The sequence below is a fragment of the Panthera uncia genome (genome assembly GCF_023721935.1).
Source record: "Panthera uncia isolate 11264 chromosome A1 unlocalized genomic scaffold, Puncia_PCG_1.0 HiC_scaffold_17, whole genome shotgun sequence".
NCBI lineage: Eukaryota > Metazoa > Chordata > Mammalia > Carnivora > Felidae > Panthera > Panthera uncia.
The window spans coordinates 73,782,436-73,807,711 of record NW_026057577.1 but is presented as its reverse complement, the minus strand read 5'-3'; the positions used below and the strand labels follow the sequence as shown (position 1 = coordinate 73,807,711).

General features: G+C 36.7%; 1 protein-coding gene across 4 annotated transcripts in view; it reads right to left on the bottom strand.

Moving 5' to 3' along the window:
* Nucleotides 1–25,276, bottom strand: part of LNPEP (leucyl and cystinyl aminopeptidase) — a 102,098-nt gene that overhangs the window by 16,301 nt on the left and 60,521 nt on the right. For all 4 annotated transcript variants that reach the window (XR_007461316.1, XR_007461315.1, XM_049647636.1 and 1 more), the window contains exons 9-17: nucleotides 21,286–21,417; nucleotides 19,224–19,384; nucleotides 18,897–18,985; nucleotides 13,006–13,189; nucleotides 11,723–11,879; nucleotides 5,303–5,487; nucleotides 3,706–3,867; nucleotides 1,244–1,384; nucleotides 513–594 (exon numbers count right to left, since the gene is read on the bottom strand). Coding sequence is in view for 2 of the 4 variants with exons in the window: in XM_049647636.1 (XP_049503593.1) it covers nucleotides 513–594; nucleotides 1,244–1,384; nucleotides 3,706–3,867; nucleotides 5,303–5,487; nucleotides 11,723–11,879; nucleotides 13,006–13,189; nucleotides 18,897–18,985; nucleotides 19,224–19,384; nucleotides 21,286–21,417 (1,293 nt within the window). In the remaining 2 variants the exon portion in view is untranslated. The remainder of the gene's footprint in view (nucleotides 1–512; nucleotides 595–1,243; nucleotides 1,385–3,705; nucleotides 3,868–5,302; nucleotides 5,488–11,722; nucleotides 11,880–13,005; nucleotides 13,190–18,896; nucleotides 18,986–19,223; nucleotides 19,385–21,285; nucleotides 21,418–25,276) is intronic.

The following is a 25,276-nucleotide window of genomic DNA, read 5'->3' as shown; positions in this document are numbered from 1 at the left end:
TTAAAAAGAAACTTTGTATATGCTGGTTAATTAAAAAAAATTATTTGTGGGGTGCCTGAGTAGCTCAGTCAGTTAAGCGTCTAACTCTTGGTTTCGGCTCAGGTCATGACCTCATGGTTGGTGAGACTGAGCCCTGCTTCCGGCTGGGCTCTGACAATGTGGAGCCTGCTTGGTATTCTCTCTCTCCTCTCTCTGCTCCTCCCTTGCTCGTGCACTCTCTCTTTCTCTCAAAATAAATAAAAAAAAACTTTATAAAAATTATAACAATTATTTGTATCAGGAAGAGAAGGGAATATTGTTGAGAATGGAATCCAAATTCTTTCTCATCAGAATTTTTCCTCATTGTTGAATATTCACCTTTTGAAAGTAATCCCAATGCAGAATCACTAGCACTGACCACAGTAGACAGAGAGGAGGGACAGGAATTGGCATGAGAAGGTACCACCTAACTTAAACCAAGTAGCCTAAGAGGAAAGGATTACCCGATCTCCCTAACATTTTATACAACCAACCTCAGACAAATGTGCCTTTGTTGAAAACAGGTGTGTTGACCCGGCAACAATACTTTGTATGGTATAGGACCCCAGATGAAACCTGAAGAAACACAAATACAAGAGCAAAAAGAGAGAAAAAAAAATGAGGCAGCTGTTGGGAAACAAAGTTCTTGAGTGCAAAGGAAATACTTTACTATAAATTACACAGGCCAAAGGCAAAGTGAAATCCTGCTCCAGGGTAATGAAGCTCAGTGTATTAGGAGTAATCCTACATACACTCACTGTCAGTAGGACGAAAAGCTGGGCAGAAAAAGGCAGGAGTTAAGGATACCCAGATAAATTATTAATCCATTTAATCTATTATTACTTTAAAAGAAATTAAATGCTCCATGTGCTACTGAGGTGGGTGTGAATTCTTAACTGATTCTTTGGCAATGAAGTGGTACTTTTCAAAACACATAACCCAAGAGCTATTCTCAAATAGTCCGTGGCCATGTGAAGCTAAGTGACTAAGTGTCAAGCCTGGTTGGGCTTAATTAGCATTCGAATGGAGCACCACCGTTAATGCCTCACATTATGGAATGACATTTACAAGGGTGGAAATTTCTGGGTGCTTCAGTTCAACTGTCAGTGAAGCATTTTTCCTCTCACAGCAAATCTTAAATCTTGTGAATCAATACAACACTGAGAACATTTTTAAATGCAGAACTGGAGAATACTAAAAATTAGTAGTTATCTGAGACACTTACTTCTGCACAAGCTTATTCCAGTTCTCTTTGACAAAATCCCATGCCAGCAAGTGCCCAGGAAAATGTCGGCCAGCTGTTCTAATGATAAATGACAGCTTCTGTGTTCGGATGATATCCCCACTGAGGCTCTTTTTCATTAACCTGGAGAGCAAAGCAGATTCGGTTTCCAAAATAATTATTCATCATGAAGTGATCACTGAACTTAAAATTAGTACCATTCTCCTAATGAAGGTTCTGAAGCAGTTTAAAGGATGTAAGTTTTGGGTCAGTCTAAGGTTGATCAATAGACTGAAAATTTGTCATTTTTTTTAAATAAAGGGAGAACTCACCAATGAGATAAGGACTTAAATATACTGTCACATAATAATAAACAGTTCTTGATGTAGTAAGCTCATTTATGAAATAAATTCAAATAGAATTTATTACAACTCTGAAGATTGGATTTTTTTCTGTTAAAAACCTTATTTGATATGAGTAGATAGGTATATTACTACTTTTTTAAAGTTTATTTTTTGAGAGAGAGAGAGATTGAGAGCACAAGTGGGGAAGGGGAAGAAAGAGAGTGAAAATATCCCAAGCAGGCTCCACACTGTCAGTGCAGAGCCTAATGTGGGACTCAGACTCATGAACCGTAAGATCATGACATGAGCCAAAATCAAGAGTTGGGTGCTTAACCAACTAAGCCACCCAGGCACCTACTCTTAAAAAATTGGGCTGTTTGATGTAAAAAGCAAGATACATTGCAGAATACACCCTTAATAGCTAACATTTATTGATACTCTATAAGTACTATATTATGTTCTAAATACTTGACACAAGGCTTGAAATAGGTAATTATTACCTATCTCCATTTTATAGTAAGAAACTGAGGTTATGTAAAATTGTCATAGTACCGTAGCTAATAAATTCTAAAGCTTGGTACTTAAATGAATGCAGTTCTCATGTATCATGCTGTAATACCTGCTTATAGTGGGAAAACACATACTCCCAAGAGAATGCATAATGATTACTTTTTGAATTTTTTTAAATGTTTATTTAGTTTTGAGAGAGAGAGAGAGACAAGAGACAGAGAGAGAGAGAGTGCGAGCTGGGGAGGGGCAGAGAGAGAGGAAGACACAGAATCCGAAGCAGGCTCTAGGCTCTGAGCTGTCAGAAAAGAGCCCGACATGGGGCTCGAACTCACGAACTGTGAGATCATGACCTGAGCCAAAGTTGGACCCTTAACTGACTAAGCTACCCAGGTGCCCCTGCAGAATTATTTTTAATAGGAGGAAAAACCCAAATGCCCCTCAACATGTGATGGATTAAATAAATTATGACAGAGCCATACTATTGAATACCGTGTAGCCATAAAAACAAATGAAATAAACTTTATGAACTCACATGGCAAATCTCAAAGACTGTCAAAGAATTAAAAAGAATGTTACAGAGCACTGGGTATAGTATAAACCTATGTTTAAATATGTAAATACCCAGACCAGGACTGACACTGTTAACAGAGAAGAGAGAATAAGGATGTAAGCGAAGGGTCAGATGAGAGACACTTTCACATTTTATTCCATGTTCTTAAGTATTGTTTAAACACTTTATAATGGAAATTTATTAGTAAAACACTACTATTTTAAAACAAAATTACTAATTTATACACAACTTTTCTCTGCTTTCTTGAGTCAGAGGCTGGCTACTACTTTAAAGAAAATGATTATTTACAGTGTATTCTATGGAAAGTGGATCTGGGCAGCTGCTAAGAATATCTCTGGAACACTATTAGGATTTCTCTGAGCAAAGTTATACAAGAGAAGCAATGAGACCCACGTGCTTTTCCTTTCCTTCCTGCTGATGACTTTCAAGATACCTTCCTGTTTCTCTCAGTTATTTACAGTGCCTCTACCCTGACACTGATTGCTCTTCCTCCCAGGAAGCCCTACTTATTGCCCTTCTTTCCCCCATGTGAAACAACCATCGCTAGCTTTTCATCAGCTGAATGTTAAAAAGGAAAGGTCTGACAAATCCACATGAATGTATAACCTATAAGCTTTCACATGTCACCTTTTAATGAAGTGTCTGCATTTTCAAAATGATGGCTTGGACAGAGCAATGCCTTGACAAAAAATAATAATAATAATAAAATAAATAAATAAAAAGAAGCACTAATTGTGGAATCAAAGACAACATGTCAGGCGGATCAAAAAGTTTTTAAGCAGAAAGCAGAAGGGGACTGTGATTTCTGGCATCTCCCAATCTCTTTCAGGCGAAGCACTTTCTATCCATCTGTACAGGTCCAATCCCTGAGATGAAGCCCAACACATGCGGGCTCCTCCCCACACCTTCTAAGTCAGGTCTGGCCCACAAGTAAAGGTAGAAAACGGGAGATCCCAGAGAAAATGAGCTCCTCAACCTAGAAGCACAATGCTTTTATGCTTTTAGTTTCTATATATCATATTCCTTGGGTGGTTTCATACCAGTAAAGTTTCCGTACATCCTCGGAGCTGGCAAGAGCCTCAAGTATTTTATTCTTTTCTGCTTCAGAGCCTATAGAGACATACTTGCTTAGTAGGAATGACCAGCCTTTCTCAGTTTGTGCTCCGACCTTGAACACAGTAGTCATGACATCAGTAGGTAGGCTGTAAGAGAGGTACATAAATATGAAAAAAACAAGAGAAAAAATCCTGAATACAAAGGCAAGGAATTGACTAGTGGTGCTTTTGGAGTCAGAGCAGGTAAAAGAAGAGTCTTTACAACTAATAGTCAAGAAAATATTTAATTCAGTTGGCTGCTACTTTCCTGGCAGTGTGATTATAGGGAATATCAATCTAATTTAATGCAATAATTATTCACTAAGCATCCACAAAAACCAGGCAGGCAACTGGCTGGATACTGGGGACGGGAAGAAGAATGAGACCCACTCTCTGCCCTGCAGGAACACAGGGACTATTGCAACGTACAGAATGAATAAATGTATTGCGATATAGTGTGGTAAGTTCCATGGTGGAAATACAGCAGCAAGTGTGGGAAGAGTGGTGAGAAGAGGGGAAGAAACACAGTTTTCTGCCTTTATTAAGATCTCAGAGCTGGAAAGGTCATCTAAATCCCCCACCCCAACTTTCATCTGATGCTTGAATCTATTTCCATAGTGCAAAATAAGGAACATGGAGAAAACCAGTCATCATCAAAAACGTTTCTTCTGTTATGTTATATTCCTAAATTAAAACAGACTTGTTTGACAGCTCATACCTATTTGGATGGGTGCTATCAAAAAACAGAAAACAAGTGTTGGTGAGGTTGTGAACAAATTGGAACTCTTATGCCCTATTTGTGGGAATGTAAACTGGAGTAACCACTATGGAAAACAATACAGCAGTACCTCAAAAAACTAAAAATAGAACTACCATATGATGTAGCAACATCACTTCTAGGTATACATCTCAAAGGACTAAAAGAGTCTTAAAGAGGTATTTATATACCTATGATCATAGCAGCATTATTTGTAAAAGCCAAAAGGTGGAAGCAACTCATGTGTCTATCAATGGAGGAAACAAAATGTGGTATATACACATAAAGGATTACTCAGCCTTAAAAAAGAAGGAAATTCTAACACGTGCTACAACATAGATGAACCTTGAGGGCACCATGTTAAGTGAAACAAGCCAGTCACAAAAAGACAAATACTGTACATTTCACTTACATAAGGTATTTAGAAGAGAAAATAGAATGGTGGCTGCCAGGGATTGGGGGTTGGAGAAAATGGAGATTTGTTTTGGTAAAGAGTTCTATTTTGCAAGATGAAAAGTTCTGGAGATTCACTGCTCAGCAATGTGAATATACTTACACTACGGAACTGCACACTTAGAATATGTTGATAGTAAATGGTATGTTTTATGTATTTTAATACAATTTGAAAAAAAAATTTTTGTTTGACAATACAAGTGCATAGAAATCACCTACATTAACGCTTGGTTTTATAACATTTATACTTCAGGATGAAAAGATCCTGGTTTCAGTATATGATATTAACTTAAGAAAGAGTAGAGAGTTCATCAGAGTAGAAGCACATGTCACCTTTGAGTTCCATTAGATGCCACCCAATCATCAAAGAGCTTCATGGCAACAGTGCTGCAGTTCTCTAGGCCGTGGGTGCAAGCAAATTCTAACAGGACTGACCGAAGCTCTCGAGTAGATGGGGTGCCTTCATCAGTCCAAGTTTGCTGTTGGATTTGACTTTGAAGTAACTTAAATACCCTGGCCTAGAGAGAAAAAATGTTAATAATAATTAGGACAACCAGAAAAAATCAGGACAGCAAGATCTTTTTTCCCCAACATTTACCCAAGGAGAAAAAGGGGGGCATAGTTATTACCCAATAAATATCAAATGACACATGAAGCCTAAGTACAACTGGGGCAAAACCATTCAATAAGAAAGGCTATTCATAGGCTGCTATAGCCAACGGGGACTCTTAATTATATAACATTAAAAAAAAAAAGAATTACTTCTATGCGGTAAGGAGAATTTCTTCTGTGTGTACTCAGTGAGATTTTTCCTGCCAAAAAGTATCACCTATAGCCACTGCTAGAAGCCAGTTGAAACTTTCTGACCTCGTGACTTTAAATCCATAAACCCATAAAGCAATGTGAGAAAAATGTGCTTCTTTACTGATAGGTACATGTCTAAATGCTTCTGAATCCAATATTAAAGGAATACTTAAAATATCAACTAGCTTGATGATCTAACAAATTAATCTAAACAAAGAGGCAAGAAAATGAGGCCTGCAGGAAAGAAGAGTTGTTTATAGTTATTTCCCCAACCCCCCTCAACTTTTTATTTAAAAAATTTTCAGAGCTATAGTAAAGCAACAAGAATAGTATGGTGAACACCTGTATGTTAGATTCATTGGTTTTTAACACTCTTACAGCCCAGAAAATAAGTTCAAGTTCTTCACAGAGCATCATATTCTTCCAGAGTACCAGTGTTAATACCTAAAATGAATCCTACTTGGAGAGTTTTAAACTGCTGAGGCCATTTTCTTAGCAGACCTTCCATAAGTAAGTCTCTTGTGGAGCTATGAGAATGAAAAGAAGAATCTGTGCAAGAAGGACTCCACATTTGTGATAACATGTCAACTTACTTTTGCTTGCTTCAAAAGCAATGAAATAGAGAACAGACACCTTGTGGAATGTGTGAGTAACAAAGCCTGTGAATCATTGCGAGGACATGAAGTGGAAAAATACTTGCCATGCTGACTGATAATCCAAGGAACATAAAAGCAACGCAGGAGATCCTATTGTATACACATGGCTGCATTGGACATGCTGTCTCCCAGTGGCCTTTCTCAATGGCTTGATAGCAAACCATCCCAAATGAATAAAGAATACAAGAAAATTAAAAACTGCTCCTAACTGTCAAGTAGATACAAAGGAAGAATCAGAGGGGGGAAAAAAGTTACATGCTTGAAATACTATTTAAAAAACTCAGTGGAGAAAAATGTCAATGTTAATAAGAGTTTACTAAAACATAAAGAAACCAGTAGGGGAGAAAAGGTACTTTAAAGCACTGGAAGCAAGGGAACCCTGACTCTAGAAGATGCTAAGGCCAGTTCCTAAGCAGTTACTCCACTGGAATTATAGGGTACAATTTTACTAATTATTTCTGATACCAAATAGTTAAGATGAATTTCTCAAATAGTTGACTTTACATATATTTCAAATGATAACATAATAGAGCAAAAGATTTTATTTTAGAAATAATTCTGTGTTCAGAAAATTCCTGCTGTTTTAGTTTTATAAGTAATCCAGGTTATATTTTTAATATTAATAAACCATATCGCAAGTACTTCAAACCTAGAATCTGTTTTTCCATGGTTCTAAATTATCTTTTTTTAAATTTAAACTCATTAAACAATAGAATCCAATCCCCTGATTTCATAAAATGAAAATGGCAAGTGGGAAGAGAACAAACCAGATGGGTTAGACAAGCTACAAACACAGAGTATGCAATAAAATGCAAGAACAGTAACACAAAATGATTTTAAAAATAAAAAAGACAGGAAAGATGGCGGCGGCCCTTATACTATGTTTTACATTGTGATTTACTGCTTTAATTTTATACTGATATGCCCAGGGAGTTCTTTCTTGGGTCAAGTGAGCTTCTTAAATGTGAAGTGTCAGCTTTTATTGCAAAAGGTTTATCCCAACAATCCCTCATATGTAAAAGAATGACAGACTTGTAAGCGATGAAACAGGAATATGGCTGGGATCAGATATTAACATCAGATGTGAACAATTTGACACAATTGAAAAGTGCCTCCAGACTCTATGCACCACCATACCACAGCATACATCACTAAATGTGATTCAGAGGTGTGTGTTATGTAGGCATGTGCAGTCTAAATAACAAAATGACCAATATATTTATACAATGCTCTGGTGACAACATAAAAAATTAATTAGACACCAGTATTAATTACAAATACTATCTGAGGATTGGATCCAAGAACTCAGAAATGCCCGCCATTCTAATCTCCAACTATAGTGTCAGATTTCATATTTTGAGAGTGTTGATGGCATCAGAATGTCCTAAGAATGGAATAACAATTTCAGAGACAGTTTCTCCCTCTTGATGACCTAAAGCTAACCTGACCTTTAATTAACAGTCAAGTGTACGACATCTACAGCAGTAAAAGGGCCCACAGGCTCACACGTATACACTAAGGCTGCTCTTGCCCTCTAAGCATCAGTCCTCTGGACCCCACCCTGAAGTATGTTCTTCATAAACACACGCCTGCCCAGCAAACAGGAAACTATCATCTAGGATGAAGACGCAGAGTTACTCAAGCATGACAGTAAGAAAATATTCAAAATGTCTAACTTCTTAGATTGAGTTTAGCACCTATGTTCACAGCATAGAGATAGCTTGAGGTAAGTATCAAGTGCTTTCTGACACTAGGCTCTCAACAGAGTGACTGGAGAGAGGCAGGTGTAAGAATGGCTTCTGCCAACATGAAATTTAACTAGCTGGGCAGCTTCAAGAATATTCTGCTAACTCTTATGGTATATTCACTACCAAACACTATCCTTTAATAGTAAAAAAACAAAAACAAAAACAAAAAACACGAGTGGTATGTAGTTATTTATTGCTACCTATAGTGGGTTGAATAGTGTGCCCTCCCCCACCCCCAAAATTCAGGTCTGCCTAGAATCTTTGAATGTAAACTTATCTGGGAATAGGTTTTTGCAGACTTAACCAATTTAAGGTAAGGTCATACTGAATTATGGTAGGCTCTAATCTAATGACTGGTGCCTTTATAAGAACAGGGAAATTTGGACCCGGAAACAAAGGGAGAATGCCATGTAAAGACAGAGGCGGAAATTACAGTGATGCATCTATAAGCTAAAGAGTGCCAAGGATTGTTGGCAACCACCTGAAGCTAGGAGACAGGCATGGAAGAGATTTTCCCTCAGAAGGAACCAATCTGCTCTCCCAGCACCTCAATTTTAGCCTTCTAGCTTCCAGAACTGTGGGAGAATATGTTTTTATTGTTTTAAGACAACAGGTTTTACTAATTTATTATGGCAGCCCTAGGAAACTAAAAAAAACTACCCCAAATGGTGTTGATTTGATATGGCACTAATAACCTCAAAAGTAGTTATAAAAACTCAATAAGAGAAAATCTCTGTATACAATGAAGCACACTGGTGCTGGACCAACTGGATAGCTGTATCAAAAACATGAATCTTTGTGTCTCACTCACAGCATACACGAAAATCAATTCCAGGTGGATCATAGATCTAAATGTGTAAGGTAAAATAATAAAGTCTCCAGAAGAGAACAAAGGAGAATATCCTTGGGTTGGCAGAGTTCATACACTAAAATTAAGAATTTATGCTAATCAAAAAGCATAATTAAGAGATTGAAAAAGCAAGCCAGAGGGGGAGAAGATACTTGTAAATGTACAAGAGCAACAAAGGACTCATCTCTTGAATATACAAAGAGCTGTACAAATGGATCAGAAAAAGACAGAATATCCAATGGAAAAAACATCAGAGACTTGGGCATTTAACAAAAGTGTACCTCCAATGGTCATTAAACAAATCAAAAGGAATTCATCTTCACTAGTCATTAGGGAAATACAAACTAAAGCCAAAATTGCAATACCACTATGCTCCCAACCAAATGGCTAAAGGGAGTAAGATTTACTATTAATACGAAGTGTTGGCAAGGATATAGAGCCAGAACAGAACTCAAATTCTCATGCATTGCTGACGGAGCACAAAGTGCTATAATGTCGAACTACGATTTGATAGTACAGTATTAACTACGAATATGTTATGAGTCAGCAATTTCACTTTCAGACACAGCCCATAGAAATGCATACAGATATTCACAACAGATATGTATAAGAATATTCATAGTATTGTGACTCATAATAGCTGCAAACTGTGAACAATGCACATGTCCAGCTATGGTTGCTGAAGTGGCTAACAAACGGCCAATTTCTTTGATATGCTAACAGGAGAAAGTCAGTGTTGGAGCCCTAAAGAGATCAATATGTTATTTGCATACTTCTTGAAAATTCGTACAAATACTATTAAAAAAGTCATTAACATTTTGCATATAAAAGAAATCTCAAATAGTAAGTTGACAACTTTATTTTCAAGGAACTAGATGTAAGTCCATCATTTTAAACCTTAAACACATGGTCTACAAGTTTTTCAAACTGTTTTAATTTAAAATCTCAATTAAAAAAATGATAGGAAAGAAACAGCCTTGATCTTTCCAACAAAAAGGTATCTTTTGAAAGAGACATTGCTAGAATACAAATTAATTTAAAATACAGCAATATAATACAAATGGTGGGTCTGAGAGTGGAACTAATCTGGGTTTGAAGCTCAGCTTTAAAATTTACTTGGTAAATGACTTTGGGGAAGTTAAGTAGTCTCCTCATCCGTATAACGGGGGTAGAAATATCTATCTGGCAGTGTGCCTCGGTGGTTCAGTCAGTTAAGCGTCCAACTTCAGCTCAGGTCATGATCTCGTGGCTCATGAGTTCAAGCCCAGCGTCAGGCTCTGTGCTGACAGCTTGGACCCTGGAGCCTGCTTGGGATTCTGTGTCTCCCTCTCTCTCTCTGCCCCTCCCCCATTCATGCTGTCTCTCTCAAAAATAAACATTAAAAAATAAAAGAAGTATCTATCTGGCATTGTGTGAAGATTATACAAGGTTATCTACATTAAGCACTAAGCATGGTGTGCAGAATAAAACAAGCACTGAAATGTATCAGTTTCTGGTGTATTTCCTCATTTGCTCAATATTTATTGAGTAACACTATGCGCTGAGTCACATTCTGAAGACTCTGGTTTTTATTAACGATGGTGATAGATAGCCTTATGATATAGAAGAATGATAAAAATCCTAACAGTTTGAAAAAACCTCAGAAATCATCTAACTTACATATTACAGTTATGGGTAAGGATAGTCATGGCTCTTTTAGGGTCAGATCAGAGACTTGGGAAGAAGGGTACTTTTCAAGCTCCATATGGCCCACCAGCCATGTACTGCCTCCCGTCACTGTGATGAGAGAACTCATAACAGGGGAAGTGCAGAACAGTAAGAGGCAGAAAGGAGGTTGTTTCTTTTTTAATAATAAAAAAAAAAAAGAGAGAGAGAGAGAGAAAAATAGAAAGAGACAGAGACACAGAGAGAGAGAGAGATGTAATCTAACCCATTCCTTTGACCAGTAAGAACATCAAAACCCTAAAAGAAATTCTCATTTCTATTCTAATACTTTCTTCCTTTTTCTGAGAGATTCCTTTTGTCTGGGCCCTGGCAAACCTGACTGATTCATAAAGCAAACCTTATTGTCAGAATGTGCTGATTCAGAGAGCAAGATGAAACAAAGAATTCATCTCTCCTTCCCAAGCTTTTAAAGACTCTGTCAACAGTTTAATATTTAAAGTGTCTAAACCAGCAACTGTTAAGATCAAGAAACTGGTTTTAAAAAAGTAAAGCAGTCACCACTACCAAGATTCCTTTAGTGCTCTGCAGATAAATCTATCCACCAGCATCATCATCCATAAGACAGTTATCAGTAAGGACTCCTAAAACAGAATATTCTTCAATACAAACATAACTGTCATTTCATAATGACCACTAGGAAATCAGTGGGGAACACCACATTGCAAAAGGACCCATTTTGAGCATTTATTATATAGAAATAAACTGAGATTTGAAGAGAGTTTTCTTTTCATGTGATCTCATTTTGGCAGCAGTGTCAGAAGGCTGTATTTTGATAGTCAAACAATACCATGTCACGCTAAGCCTTTATCAATTCTTCCTGGTAAGCAATGCCATTTTGATTCAAAGTAAAGATTTCACCACTAGTAGAGTGAAGAAAAGGGAACGTGACCGGCTGCCTTTACAGCCTAGAACTGTGAATGACACATTAAAGGCAAGCAACAAAGACAAGTTGGCAATAAGGTAGACTCACCACTACTCTTGAGGCCAGATCCATGTGTCCCAGCTTTTCAAGGAGGTTATAGATGAGGCCTGTCTGGAACAGGGCTTCAGTGATGGGGGCAGTATAGGTCTCATTTCCAAGGTAATCAATCAAATCAAAGGCCCTTTGAAGAGACACCTTGCCTAGGCTACAGGGTAAAAGAACAGAAAAGTCAATATGCTGAGAGAAGCAGATGAACTTTATACACATGCTGAGAAACTTCAGGAATAGATGGTGAGTCTTCAAGAACTAAAATGTAAGCTTAAAGTGGCATTCTGTAAAGTTAGACTAAATATTATTATCTTTGATTAAGTTCATGTGTGTGACCCAAGGTTAAAGATACATTTCATGAGAAAGATAAACAATAGCTCAGGTTTTATTCCCTAAGTTACCTATAAATTGCTACTGAGTCATGCTACTGAGACATAAGTCAGTGTCTTAGATGAGAAAAGATGAAGAGTACTAATTTTATTTAATTAATTAATTAATTAATTAATTTATTTCATATATTTACCAGGTGAGAGCAAGTGGCATAAAGAGGATCTGAATCAAAAAGAAAATATTTTGTTATTTGTATGGAAATTTGTCAAACTCGTTAAGTCAAGGTCCACTGTGAATTTATGGTGAGTGCATTTTAAAAATTAACCACATAAGAGAAATCATAACAATGATGGCTGAGATGATATATAGTTACTTCATAAAAAATGAACCAAAAGAAGGTCAAGAGCAGTCCAAAATAATACTTTTGAATATTCTGTGTGTCTCTAGACCCATTAACCACCTAAGCTGGTACTCTTATTATCTGGAGGATATCTAACACATACGGTCACGACCACACTTGGTTTTGGGATTCTGTAATGCACAGAGTAGTTGGGAGGCAAGCTGTAACCAAATAAGAAGGCCCCAACTCTCAGAGACATCACTCAAACCAGTGGGTAAGAACTAACCAAGCTGCTTGAAAAGAATTCTCTCATGAAATAAAGCAAATCCTGAACTCCTAGATCAATATATTCAGCAAACATGTGTCCTGGTTGTTAATATTGTAATCTTAACTGTTACTTAACTGTTCGATATGTTTGTAGCTGACATTTCTATACAGATTGTAACACCAATGAAGGCAAGGATTGTATTTTATATCTTCCCAATCATCCAAAATGAATTACACCTAACAGGCAATATATGCCAGTTCTTTTGAACTGTTTTTCTAAAGTTTTTTTTCCCCCCACAATAACACTTGTTTAAAAATGAACAAACCCAAACCAAGCACACTCTACCCTGCAAGTTCAAAGATGTTGTTGATGAGGTTGGCTCGGTCTTTGTCACTCAGGACATAAGGATTTGTTTTCAACTGTTTGATCAGTGCTTCCCAGTCATCATCTGCATAGTGTACAATGTAATAGCCATTCATGTTTGTATTGACTTTGATCCACTGCACTTCTTCTGTAAGATTGATGACACCTAATACAGACCAAAGAATGAGACAGAGAGAGAGAGAGAGAGAGAGAGAGAAGATAACAGGGGAAGAAAAAGTATTAAATGGACATTTTGTTTGTTTCAAAGTTAATATAGGATGTTTTTACATTTAATTATTCTACTAAGAAACTAAATGTCTGCCTCCCAGTGCAGTTATTTTAATGTTAGCAAAGATCACCATTCATTAACAATTATTTATTTAATGATGAACTGGACAGATATATCCCTTCTGTCAAAAATCTTACAATTTAATATAGTCAGGCAAGTAGAATATCATATAAATGTTACTGCTAGAAAAAGAAAATATGGTGATATGCACTTTTGGGGCCCCTACCATTACATATATAAATGTTGAGAGAATTCATAGAAATTTATATAGAATGATTTCAATTAATAAGGAGCTATAAAATACAAGATGACAAAAATATATTACTATAAAACCTGACTACAAAATCTATGTAGGAATTTTTAACATCCTTTAAGTTACTAATCAAGAAATGTCCTTTAAAGTTGGCAACAAGGCTTGGATTTAATATAATAGTTAAGGGTATGCTTCTAAGCATCTTAAGATTTACTATTTATTAGAATATAGGTCCATTACCTTACCATTCTGTTTAATGCTAATCCCTCAGTGCCCAGAACACTGCTCTTAGCAGGTACTCAAAAAATACTTGGTGAGTTACTAAATAAGTGAACAAGATAACTATGCCACGGCAAATACTTTCAAAAGAAATCTACATAGGGTTTGAAAGATGTTTATAAGTTTTCCTCCCAATTTTTTAAAAATTTTATTTAAAGCCAAATTAGTTAACATGTAGGCTAATAATGGTTTCAGGAGTAGTCCTCTTAAAGTAAAGAGTATTAGGGGTGCCTGGGTGGCTCAGCTGGTTGAGCGTCTGACTCTTGATTTCAGCTTAGGTCATGATCCCAGGGGTTGTGGATTCGAGCCCTACATGAGACTCTGTGCTGAGCTCATAGCCTGCTTAAGATTCTCTCTCTGTCCCTCTACTCCTCCCACCACCTGCATGGTCTCTCTCAAATAAATAAATAAAGGAGTACTAATTTTTAAAAATTATATAAGAGGAGTAGAGATAAGGAAAATAATCTACAGTCTGCCAGTGATAGCATTGTGGGGTATATTTCCTGCCAAGACCTTTCCTATACACATCTTAAATGATGTAATATTTCATACAGTGGATAGATGTGCGTTTATTTTTGTACTGCTTTTTTACCTACCAGATTTCAACCACAGCCATTTTTCCATTATCTTCATAAGCAATATTCAAATAACTTCATAAAATTCCATTTAAAAAACCTACCACAGTTTAACCAACCTCCTCTTCGGAAATATTTAGGCTGTCTTAAAATTTTTACTGTCAAAACAACTCTGTATGATGGTTTTTGCACATAAAATGCTTTAGAAATACATTTAAACCCTTTGGTACCTGAAGTCTCAGGGTTTATCAACTTCAAAAGCAAGAATTATTAAAATTTATCAAATTCTCTTAATATTTTAGTACTCCAATTCTACTGAAACTACAAAGGATGTTTATGATGGAAAAGACTTACATTCTGATCATGTATTAATATGAAATATCAGATAATCAGTCTTGTTCACTAAAAAATTTCCCATATTGCTGACACAGCAGCAGATGGGAAAGATCGATTACGTTAATAGGATTGATTCCTTTTTGTGGAGCAGAAGGAAGTTCTAAGGAATAATTGTGATGACAAAGTAGCTGCTCCAGGTTGGAGCTATTTTAACAAAATGATGACTAATGAAATTAACTTTATCATTAAGTATGGCAAAAATATTGACATTCTCCAGGTTACAAACACAATTTCCTGTCGAGATTTTATCAAGAAAGGCCCTTGGGAAGAAGGACTAAAGAGCTCCAAATCTCCCTTTCCCAAAAAATGGAGGCAAGAAATGATAAATATGGCAATTCTTCCACTGGATGGATGTAGGACAATACTGAAATACAGTGTATTTTGGCTGATAAGCAATTTGCCATGTTATAAACTTAGCCAACTCCAGACAGTAGAGAGGAGAGGGGCAGCTGGGAGTGTACTTGAAATTGTTACTGTCATCTCGATGACAGAATATAAAGCAGTGCAGCCAATAGCATGGAGAGAAGAGCTATCATTTAAAGAATCAACATACTAGTCTCTTTCAGGTCTTCTGAATGATCCAGAATGAAGGACCTTAAAACCACAGGTATCAAAAAATAATAGCTTTGCACACAAGGGAGGTAACTACATCCTGCAGCTCAAAAGTGGATGAGGCTACCCTCATATGTTTTTAATTCATTATAATCATTAACAGATTAAGAGTTCAATTTTCACAGTCCACTGAGTATTAAAAAAGAGTAACTCCAATCTTATATGGCAGAAGCAGATGAAGTAATTTAGTAGTGATTTTAAAAACCATTTGTCAATGAGTTTTGAAAATCAACTATTGTTTTAAACAGAAACATTGAAGCACAGACACAGAAAACAAGCTTTTACAACAAAGTTGAAAATTTTCCTGTGTAGCTTGCTCCAGAGGGTTAGCATGATACATGCATTTAAACTGCATCCTCTCTTGTTCAAAAGCATTCCTTTCTCCAATACCCTTTTATTCTCCTTTATTTTACTAGGGGGAAACAGGCAAGCTCAAAGGATGGCACATGATAAATACCTTAATTATATGCCCTTCCTTATTTTTTTTTTTTTTCCAAATGCCTTTCATTCAAAGACAATGGCATGTCTTTTAGTTTCAGATAAATATTTCTGGCACAGGGATATCATGTTTCAAGTTAGATGTAATATAAAGATTTCCTATAGTTAAAGAGCTTAGGTCTGAGTAAGATATGGATGAGGGAGGGGATAGAGAGGGAAAAGGGGAGAGGGAAAAAGGAAGGGAAGGGAGAAAAAGACACTATTTTAGTGTAATTTCCTCAATATGTGGCCTGAAAAAATGGCCCCTTTCAGACTTTCTTATGCACAACAACTGTTAATCATTCCAAATTCATGTATGTGGGGAAGAGTGACAAAAATCTTGATTAAATATAAATTCCTATATTTGACTGAATGCTTTGTACTAAGCCAGCAACCCTGGCCTTACAACACATGGAAATATACTACAGATTTAACAAACCACCACGTTAACACAATGTACTAAAGTCAAAAAATTAGCCTCTATAGTCACTGTCTCTGCTACATTTCTTTTTAGAATAGAAAACAATTAAGATGCAATTAAAATAAGAGTGCTTCTCACTTGAGCATTAAGAACCAAAAAGACTCAACTGTCCTCAGGGTCAACACAATTTTTTGTGAGGACAGAACATTTTCAGTGTGGACACTCAAAACTGGAACTGCCAGGAATTAAAACAGCAGCAGCAGCAAGGGAAGTAACAGTTGAGAAGAGAAAGTAACAGGCACTGCTTTCATCATCTATTGGCTCAGTTCCAGCTCCAGATTAAACCAATTATAGTACATTTTGTATATTCCCCTTCATTAAGAATATTTCCAAATGAAGGGAAAAGAAGATATCATTTCATCAGGCTCTAAATGTTCTTTTCCTAAAACTTTTTACAGTGAGATTTGATATTGAGTGACTTAATTACAAACTAAAATTTATTCATTCAAAAAAATTTTGTGTGCCTATTGGGTGCTAAAGTCACAAAAGTGATTCATATAGCCATGATCTCTGCCTTTCTGGAGCTTCCTGGAGCAAGCAATGGGCACATTGAGACCTGAAGGATGAATAGCAATGAATCGAGGAGGTGGAAAGGCAAGAGTGTTCTTCCAGTCAAGAAAACAGCATCTGCAAAGGCCCAGAGACAAGAGGCAGTATAGCACGTTTGACTTGCCAAAACCACTTTTGGACAGCAGAAGCACGGAGTGCCAGGTACAGGCTTAGGGAGAAAAGGCTATAGCATGAAAACTTGAGCTAGGCTTTGGGGTGTGAATCTCAAAAATAATTTAAGAAACACACACAAACTGAGCTAAAAATTATGGGCACATAAAAGCAGATTTCTCATTGTCCTATTATTTCTAATACTACCAAAAAACTTATCTACTACTGGGAGGTTTGAAAATTTTCCTTATCGGTCCAAAAATGGAGATGGGATTATTTGTTGTCTCTTAAGTCAGGGTCTATCCTTCCAAGGCCACTTGGAAGTTTTGTTTTCATCAAAGAAGGCTGCCCTTCCTTACACTTCTGGCTGTGATATTAATCAAAGATACAACATTATGAAATGTTCTTAGCATTTCAAATAATGAGACTGTTTTAACACTCCACTCTAGTGAAAATGGAATTCAACTGGCACGCACCTGTATTTCAACTGGCATTACAAATTATTACCACATAACTGAAGGGCAATTTAGAAATGTGTACTAAATCACAAAAGATAACAGTCTTCATTTCTGAGAAGCATTCTTATGAAGAAGTTCATACAATAACAAAACATTTAAGACCCTAAATTTCTACTGAGACATTTTTTTTAAGAGACAAATGGTGAGTCAAGTGTCTAGCAGTAAAGATCAAGTCAAATATCATATGTGTTAAGTTTTTTGTTTTAAAAAAAGGCAAGATATAAAAATCACTTATACACAATGGTATCAACTAAGTAAAAAATATTTTAAAAATGACTCAAAAGAAGTAATCATGATAATAGTTGTGGCAAGGTGATTTGTTCTCCATTTTCTAGATTTCATGTAATATGGATAATACTGTGTGTGAAGATTTTTTTTTCAATAATAACAATAACAAAATGCCAGACATTATTCTAGGTACTTCACATAAATTAACCCCATCCTCACGATAACACTATAAGTACGATCACTGTCTCCACTCAGTAGCTGAGGGAATGAGGCTCAGGAAGTCACATGACCACCTACAATCATACCAGTGCACCAGATAACCTGGCTCCAAAGTATAGCCCATTAACTACTAGGCTACACTCCTCCCTCAAAAACAGAGGCTTGACCACCAGATACAAATTCAAACAAGAAATTTTCCCTTTCCATAAATCTAGAGTATCACTAATGGTTCCTGCAGAGCCCAAGGTCTTCATATTGTTTCAGGACATGGATTAAGAGGATACATGGTGTGGGATTCATAGTGGTATTTAACAAATGGTCAGAAACTACATTTCAATTGTTTTTTATAGGCTCCTTGTGGGTCAACATACATCATCTTTACATTTTCCTATCTGCTTCCTTACAAACATAATTTCTTGCCCATTTTCTTACTACCAAAAATGTGTCTTATGTTCACAGGACATTTTGTAATGCTTACTTACTATAAATCTGGATCATGATCAACCTTTATTATGCGCAAGAATCATCTACGATGCTTGTGGAATGCAGTTGCCCAAGCTCACCCCTAAAGAGTGAACAGCAGAGCATATACTTCAAGAGACTGCTCTACCTGTACTACTTCTTTGTAACAACAAATATTTATCTAGGATATAAAAACACAGTGCAACTTTTTGTACTTTATTTCACATGAATAAGAATGACTGACTTGATAACGTGAGACATGGAATCAGTGTCACTTTAGTCACATCTTGTATAGATGACTCATAAAACCAGTTCAAAGAGTATGCACTTTGCAAAGTAAAATCTCCTTCTGCTGCTTGGTCAGATTTCTAAAAAATATACTGTTTTCAATTTCTTCTCAGAAAAGAGTTAATTATAGTCAAACCTGATTTCTTGTCCAGTAAAAATACCAATGGATATTTTGAGTAATTTCTTCCCTCAGTGACATAGGATAGTGGAATATGCCAGAGATAGCTGTAAAAAGAAAATATTGGAAGATTAATCTTTCCAGTAGTTCAGTCAGTGCTCAGTCATTTACACATAATTTGTTGGGTCATCCCCCCCCCCCCCTTTTTGGCAGGAAGGAGAATTTTTCAAGCTATTTCCAGAAAAAGATAATCTTCTTAGGTTTCTTAAGAGATTGTGATTACAAAATACTTTAACCCAAGGATACAAAAGAGATAGATAACAGGAAGAAAAAGCAGGAACACACCTTGCATCTGAAGGCTGAATGTCAGGCTTCACATTTAAAAAGTATCTTTCTTGTTGTACATGAAGTTCCTTTCCTTTTCTTTGGACAGTCACTAAAGGAAATCCTTTTTGCAGGGTCCAGGTTTTCATCATTTTCTTTACATCTAGTGTTTTGTTTGTGACCTATATGTGTGTGTATACATATATATATATATATATATATATATATATATATAAAAGAATTATTTTTGCTTAAAAACAAAACCTTTCCCTCTCTGCCTACCACATTCTATGAAGACTACATGTAATGTTAACATAAAAACAGAAGCATGAATATGGAGTTAAACTTTTGTAAATGTTGACATTCACCTTTGGAAGAACTAATTCTGTGCGAGTGCCAGAAAGCAGCAGCAGAATAAGATATAAACACATCAGCTGCCTCAACTTTAAGTTTCTCCAGAGAACAGTGGTTAACTGTTTTGACAGTCACAGACCCTTTCTCCCAGAAATTACATCAACTTATCTGCAAAATCTAGAATCCAGTGTCAGGTTCATAGACCCTCTAAAGCCCACCATCCCCTAAAGACATCTGGTATCAATGATTAAGAAGACATTTTAGAAAAACTATCTCTTTAAAGCAGGTGAGGTAACCTTATCATTCAAATCATTCTTCTAGACTACATATGGATGTGAATTGCAAGCAACTAAAATCATTAAGTACTTTGTTTGGTAACAGTACCACTCTACTATGGCAGCCTTAACCTCAGTCTCCATATGCCCATTTATTTAAAGCAGAAAAGGATGGATCAAATATATCCAAACTCATTGCAATATTAATATTACATTTCTCATGGCTCTAATCTATTCATTTCTGGATAAGGGACTGGGAAGAAAACAAGCTTTCCCAAAAGCAAGGCACCTTTGGGTCTTCAAAACAGAACAGAAATGAAGAGGCCAGTGCATATGATGTGGAGGCTGACAAACCTGAGGATAATGTTAAGAACGAGGTTGGGATAGGAAAACACTATGGGTGCAGAAGCTGAAGTCAGTCAGAAAGGAAGAAATATATTCTAAATGTCAGGAGATAATATGGGTATAAAGTAAATAATGTGGCTTTCAACTGAAATGTTACCATACGATAAGAGAAAAAAACAACAGTGATTTGGAAGCAACTCTTAAGTATCAAGGAATAATCCACCTTTTCAAAGAGAGAAGGAAAGGTGTATCTTCTGAGCACCAGGGTTAGCGGCTAGAAAACACAAGGTTTGAGATAAGACAAGGAAGGAGAAAGGGTATATGGAAAAGATTTAGAGTAGGAGTTCTTAATTTCAGAGCCCCTAAAACTTTGAAACTTTGTGTGATATTGTGAATATGTGGTTTTACTGGGGAATATGTCCAGAATTTTTATCACGGTTTCAAATATGTCTATGATCTTCCAAAACATTAAGAACCATTGATCTGGATCAGGGAAACGACAAACCTAAACACTTGTAAGGACTATGCCGTCGGCATACATGCACCATGAAGGATGGGTTCACGCACTGCTCTAAAGCCTAACTGGCACCTAATTACACTGCTTGTTAGAACATTTGCAGGCACAACAAAATCCAAACAGCAAAACGATCCAAGGGCAATATTCAGCTCATGGCAGCCAGCTTGTGATAGATTCTCTACAAACATGGGCTTCTAGGAAAGAGTATGGCCACAAATGAGAGGAGGCTTTATAGGGCAGAGTGTAGGGAAAAAATCATGAATGGGAGGAAAATGCAAAAGCCTGAGAAAAGGAAAATAGATTTTTGAAAAAAAATCAAATAATGAATATAGTAATATATATTAATTCAGAAAAGACAACTTTCCTACTAAATAGGAATGGAGACTAAGGTATAGAACAAAAATGGTTATACAAGGCTACACACAATAATTTCAAGGCTAGTATTTCCGTTTCTTGACCTTTAATTCTGTGTTCCATCCGCCTCTGTCTTAAATATCCTTGGTACTATAGCTTATTTATATACTTGATAAGAATATAAATAGAAGAACTCTTCTCTTTCTTAAGAACTAAATAAAATATCCAGGTCACTTACCTCATTAAAACTATCCCACAGATCATCACTTTTAATGGATGCATAGCTATGACTATGCAGGTAAAAGACAACAGCATTTTGGAATACATCCTCACTAAGATAAGTTTTCAGCATCAACAAGAGAGAGGCTCCCTGTTTAATTAAAAAAAAAATAGTGAGAAGGGGGTGGAAAATAATGGACTACAATCGGTTTATAGAATTGACAATCTAAAATTCAAAATACAATCATGCTAAGTATAAACTTGCACTATAGAACATAGTTATAATACACTGTTATTTAGTGTCATATAATCTGATGTGAACTATGTTCAAATTGTCTTTAAAAATTATTTTAAAGGATTTGACAAAAGAATAATGGAGCAGATTCCCATGTGCACTAATTCTACTATGAGCCATTTTTATGTGGTTTATCAGTTACTGTTTCAGTGTTATGTTAAAAAGCTAAGTGTTTGTGAATATATCTTTAATAGAAAAACATGCCAAATTTTCTGTTGAATCCCTATCCCTGTCCCCAATGCTTAAAGTACCAGTTGAAGGGAATTAAAAGCAAAAATGAATTACTGGGACCTTATGAAGATAAAAAGCTTCTGCACAGCAAAGGAAACAACCAACAAAACTAAAAGGCAACCAACGGAATGGGAAAAGATATTTGCAAATGACATATCGGACAAAGGGCTAGTATCCAAAATCTATAAAGAGCTCACCAAACTCCACACCCGAAAAACAAATAACCCAGTGAAGAAATGGGCAGAAAACATGAATAGACACTTCTCTAAAGAAGACATCCGGATGGCCAACAGGCACATGAAAAGATGCTCAACGTCACTCCTCATCAGGGAAATACAAATCAAAACCACACTCAGATATCACCTCATGCCAGTCAGAGTGGCCAAAATAACAAATCAGGAGACTATAGATGCTGGAGAAGATGTGGAGAAACGGGAACCCTCTCGCACTGTTGGTGGGAATGCAAATTGGTGCAGCCACTCTGGAAAACAGTGTGGAGGTTCCTCAGAAAATTAAAAATAGACCTACCCTATGACCCAGCAATAGCACTGCTAGCAATTTACCCAAGGGATACAGGAGTGCTGATGCATAGGGACACTTGTACCCCAATGTTTATAGCAGCACTCTCAACAATAGCCAAATTATGGAAAGAGCCTAAATGTCCATCAACTGATGAATGGATAAAGAAATTATGGTTTATATACACAATGGAGTACTACAGGGCAATGAGAAAGAACGAAATATGGCCCTTTGTAGCAACATGGATGGAACTGGAGAGTGTGATGCTAAGTGAAATAAGCCATACAGAGAAAGACAGATACCATATGTTTTCACTCTTATGTGGATCCTGAGAAACTTAACAGAAACCCATGGGGGAGGGGAAGGAAAAAAAAAAAAAGAGGTTAGAGTGGGAGAGAGCCAAAGCATAAGAGACTCTTAAAAACTGAGAACAAACTGAGGGTTGATGGGGGGTTGGGAGGGAGGGGAGGGTGGGTGATGGGTATTGAGGAGAGCACCTTTTGGGATGAGCACTGGGTGTTGTACGGAAACCAATTTGACAATAAATTTCATATATTGAAAAAAAAAAGTACCAGTTGAATTCATGGGTTCACTGCAGGAGACAATAAACAAGCAGAACTCTCAAAAGCCTCTCTACTTGGGAGTGCATCAATTTCCAATTTTAATATATCATGTTGCTAAAATAACCAAGATCTCTCTTCTTCCTGCAGAGTTACTTCAAATATGTTTGGAATTAATGAATGTATAGGGCAATAAGCATACACTAATAATTCAGAATCCAGCATACAACTATTAAGGCCATGCTATATAGTCATTGAAGTGCATGCCATCGTTTCCAAAAACACCTTTGTGAAGCTTTTCCTGATTTAAGATAGAAATATTTCTCCATCTTCAAGGGCAATTTGTATCACTTCCTTCATCTGCTACAGATATATATTTAATATATATTTAGATAGATATATCTTTATTTCCTCTTCTAGAGTGTATGATAATTGAGGGCAACACTGCAAAGCTCAATTTCAGAGACTAAAACAACACCTAGTACACAAAAGGAATTCAAATAGTCTTTGAATTTCACTTCTGGTAAAAATGTAGCAATATTAGGTCAAGATTATCAGATACACGTAACTGAATTTAATAGCTATTACTCTCTTATTTCTGTATCATGCTTCATGGTGTTACTTGTTCTATAAATTTAAGTACTCATTCTTGTTCCCAACAGATCCCTTTCACTCCTGCATGACCAACTTTCCCTACTATTACATTCCCATTAACAAAATTATGCAACATTCATTCCTCCTTTAAAACAAATAAAAGATGGCCTTCCTTTTTTTAACTCCATGTCTCTTCTAGTTATCACCCTATTTCTTATTTCCCTCTTTGTAGTAAACTCCTCAAAGAGCTGTCTGCAGTTGCCATCTCCATTTTCTTTAAGGCAATCTTCCAACCATCACTCTGCTAGAAGTGGTTTTTTTTTTTTATTTTTTAATGTTTTATTTTATTTTTGAGACAGAGAGAGACAGAGCATGAACGGGGGAGGGTCAGAGAGAGAGGGAGACACAGAATCTGAAACAGGCTCCAGGCTCTGAGCTGTCAGCACAGAGCCCGATGCGGGGCTGGAACTCACGGACTGCGAGATCATGACCTGAGCCGAAGTCGGCCGCTTAACCGACTGAGCCACCCAGGTGCCCCCAGAAGTGGTTTTATCAAGGTCACTGATGAACTTCATGCTGTCTTGAAACCAACATCAATTCCCAGGCTCATCTTAACCTGCTAGTGGCATCTGAATGACTGATCACTCACTCATCCTTTGAAGTCTTTCTGCACTGAGCCTTGGGAGGCACTCTTCATCCTCCCCCTATTCACTGGCCATCACTCTCACTCTCTCCCTGGATCCTCATCTTGCACGGAACCACCTCATTTTGGTGGCCCCTGGCATTTACATTTCAGACCTTTTTTTTTTTTTTTCTTTTCTTTCTAAGTTTACTTCCTACTTGATCTCCTCAAGAGACAATCTACATGAGAATTAGGCTTGGAGATTAAAAAACCCAAATAGAATATATCTGTCAAACACATTTCCCTAGTGACACTTGTTCTTGTACATAACATTGGTAAAATATCCTACTTTTCTCAGTTATGTGGGGTATTTGCCAGATTTCCAATCATGAAATAAGTAGTTACCATATTGACAGGGGTTAGGTATGCTGTGGAGACCACATGATAAGACAATGAATTTGGGGTTTAGGGGATGGCGGTCAGAGGATGACAGAGCTCTGTAAGAACAAATCTTGAAGCGACAGTTCTGTATAAGAACAGAACCACAAGTTTTAAAATTTTATCGACAGATCCCATATAGGCTTTAAAAATCATAGCAGTATCTCCAACTGGAATATATTTAATATAGCTAATTAAACTCCTTATTTCTTATTTGTTAACAGTACTACCATTTTCCATGTCAGTCAGGTGTGAACCTGGAAAACATGTCTCCCTTTCTTTACCTGTCTTACCCTATCACTAAATCCTTCAAGAACTTCCCTCCAGCCCATGTTTTTTTACACTCATCATTTTTCTTCCACTTTCACTACCACTCCTAATTTCATCCTTTACCACATCATGCTTGGACGTTAGCAGCAATTTCCTGACTTTAGTTCTCTCTCCACTTAAATCTACAAGCTGGAACAAATTAGTTTTCATAAATAGTAACTTTAATCAAGTAATTCCTCTGAAAAATCTTCTAAAGCTTCCCAATGCTTACAGAAAAAGTCCAGATTCCTGATGGCGTTTAGAACCTTCTACAACTGCCCCAAGCTCCTTTTCTATCTTTCCCCTACTCCATTTATGGCTTCCACCACAATCAAGCATTTATTCCCTAAACAAAAATGTCCTGCCCATCAGTATTCCTGAACTGTCTCTTTGTAGACCTTATTGTCCCATTCCTGCCATACTCAACACTTACCATTCCTCT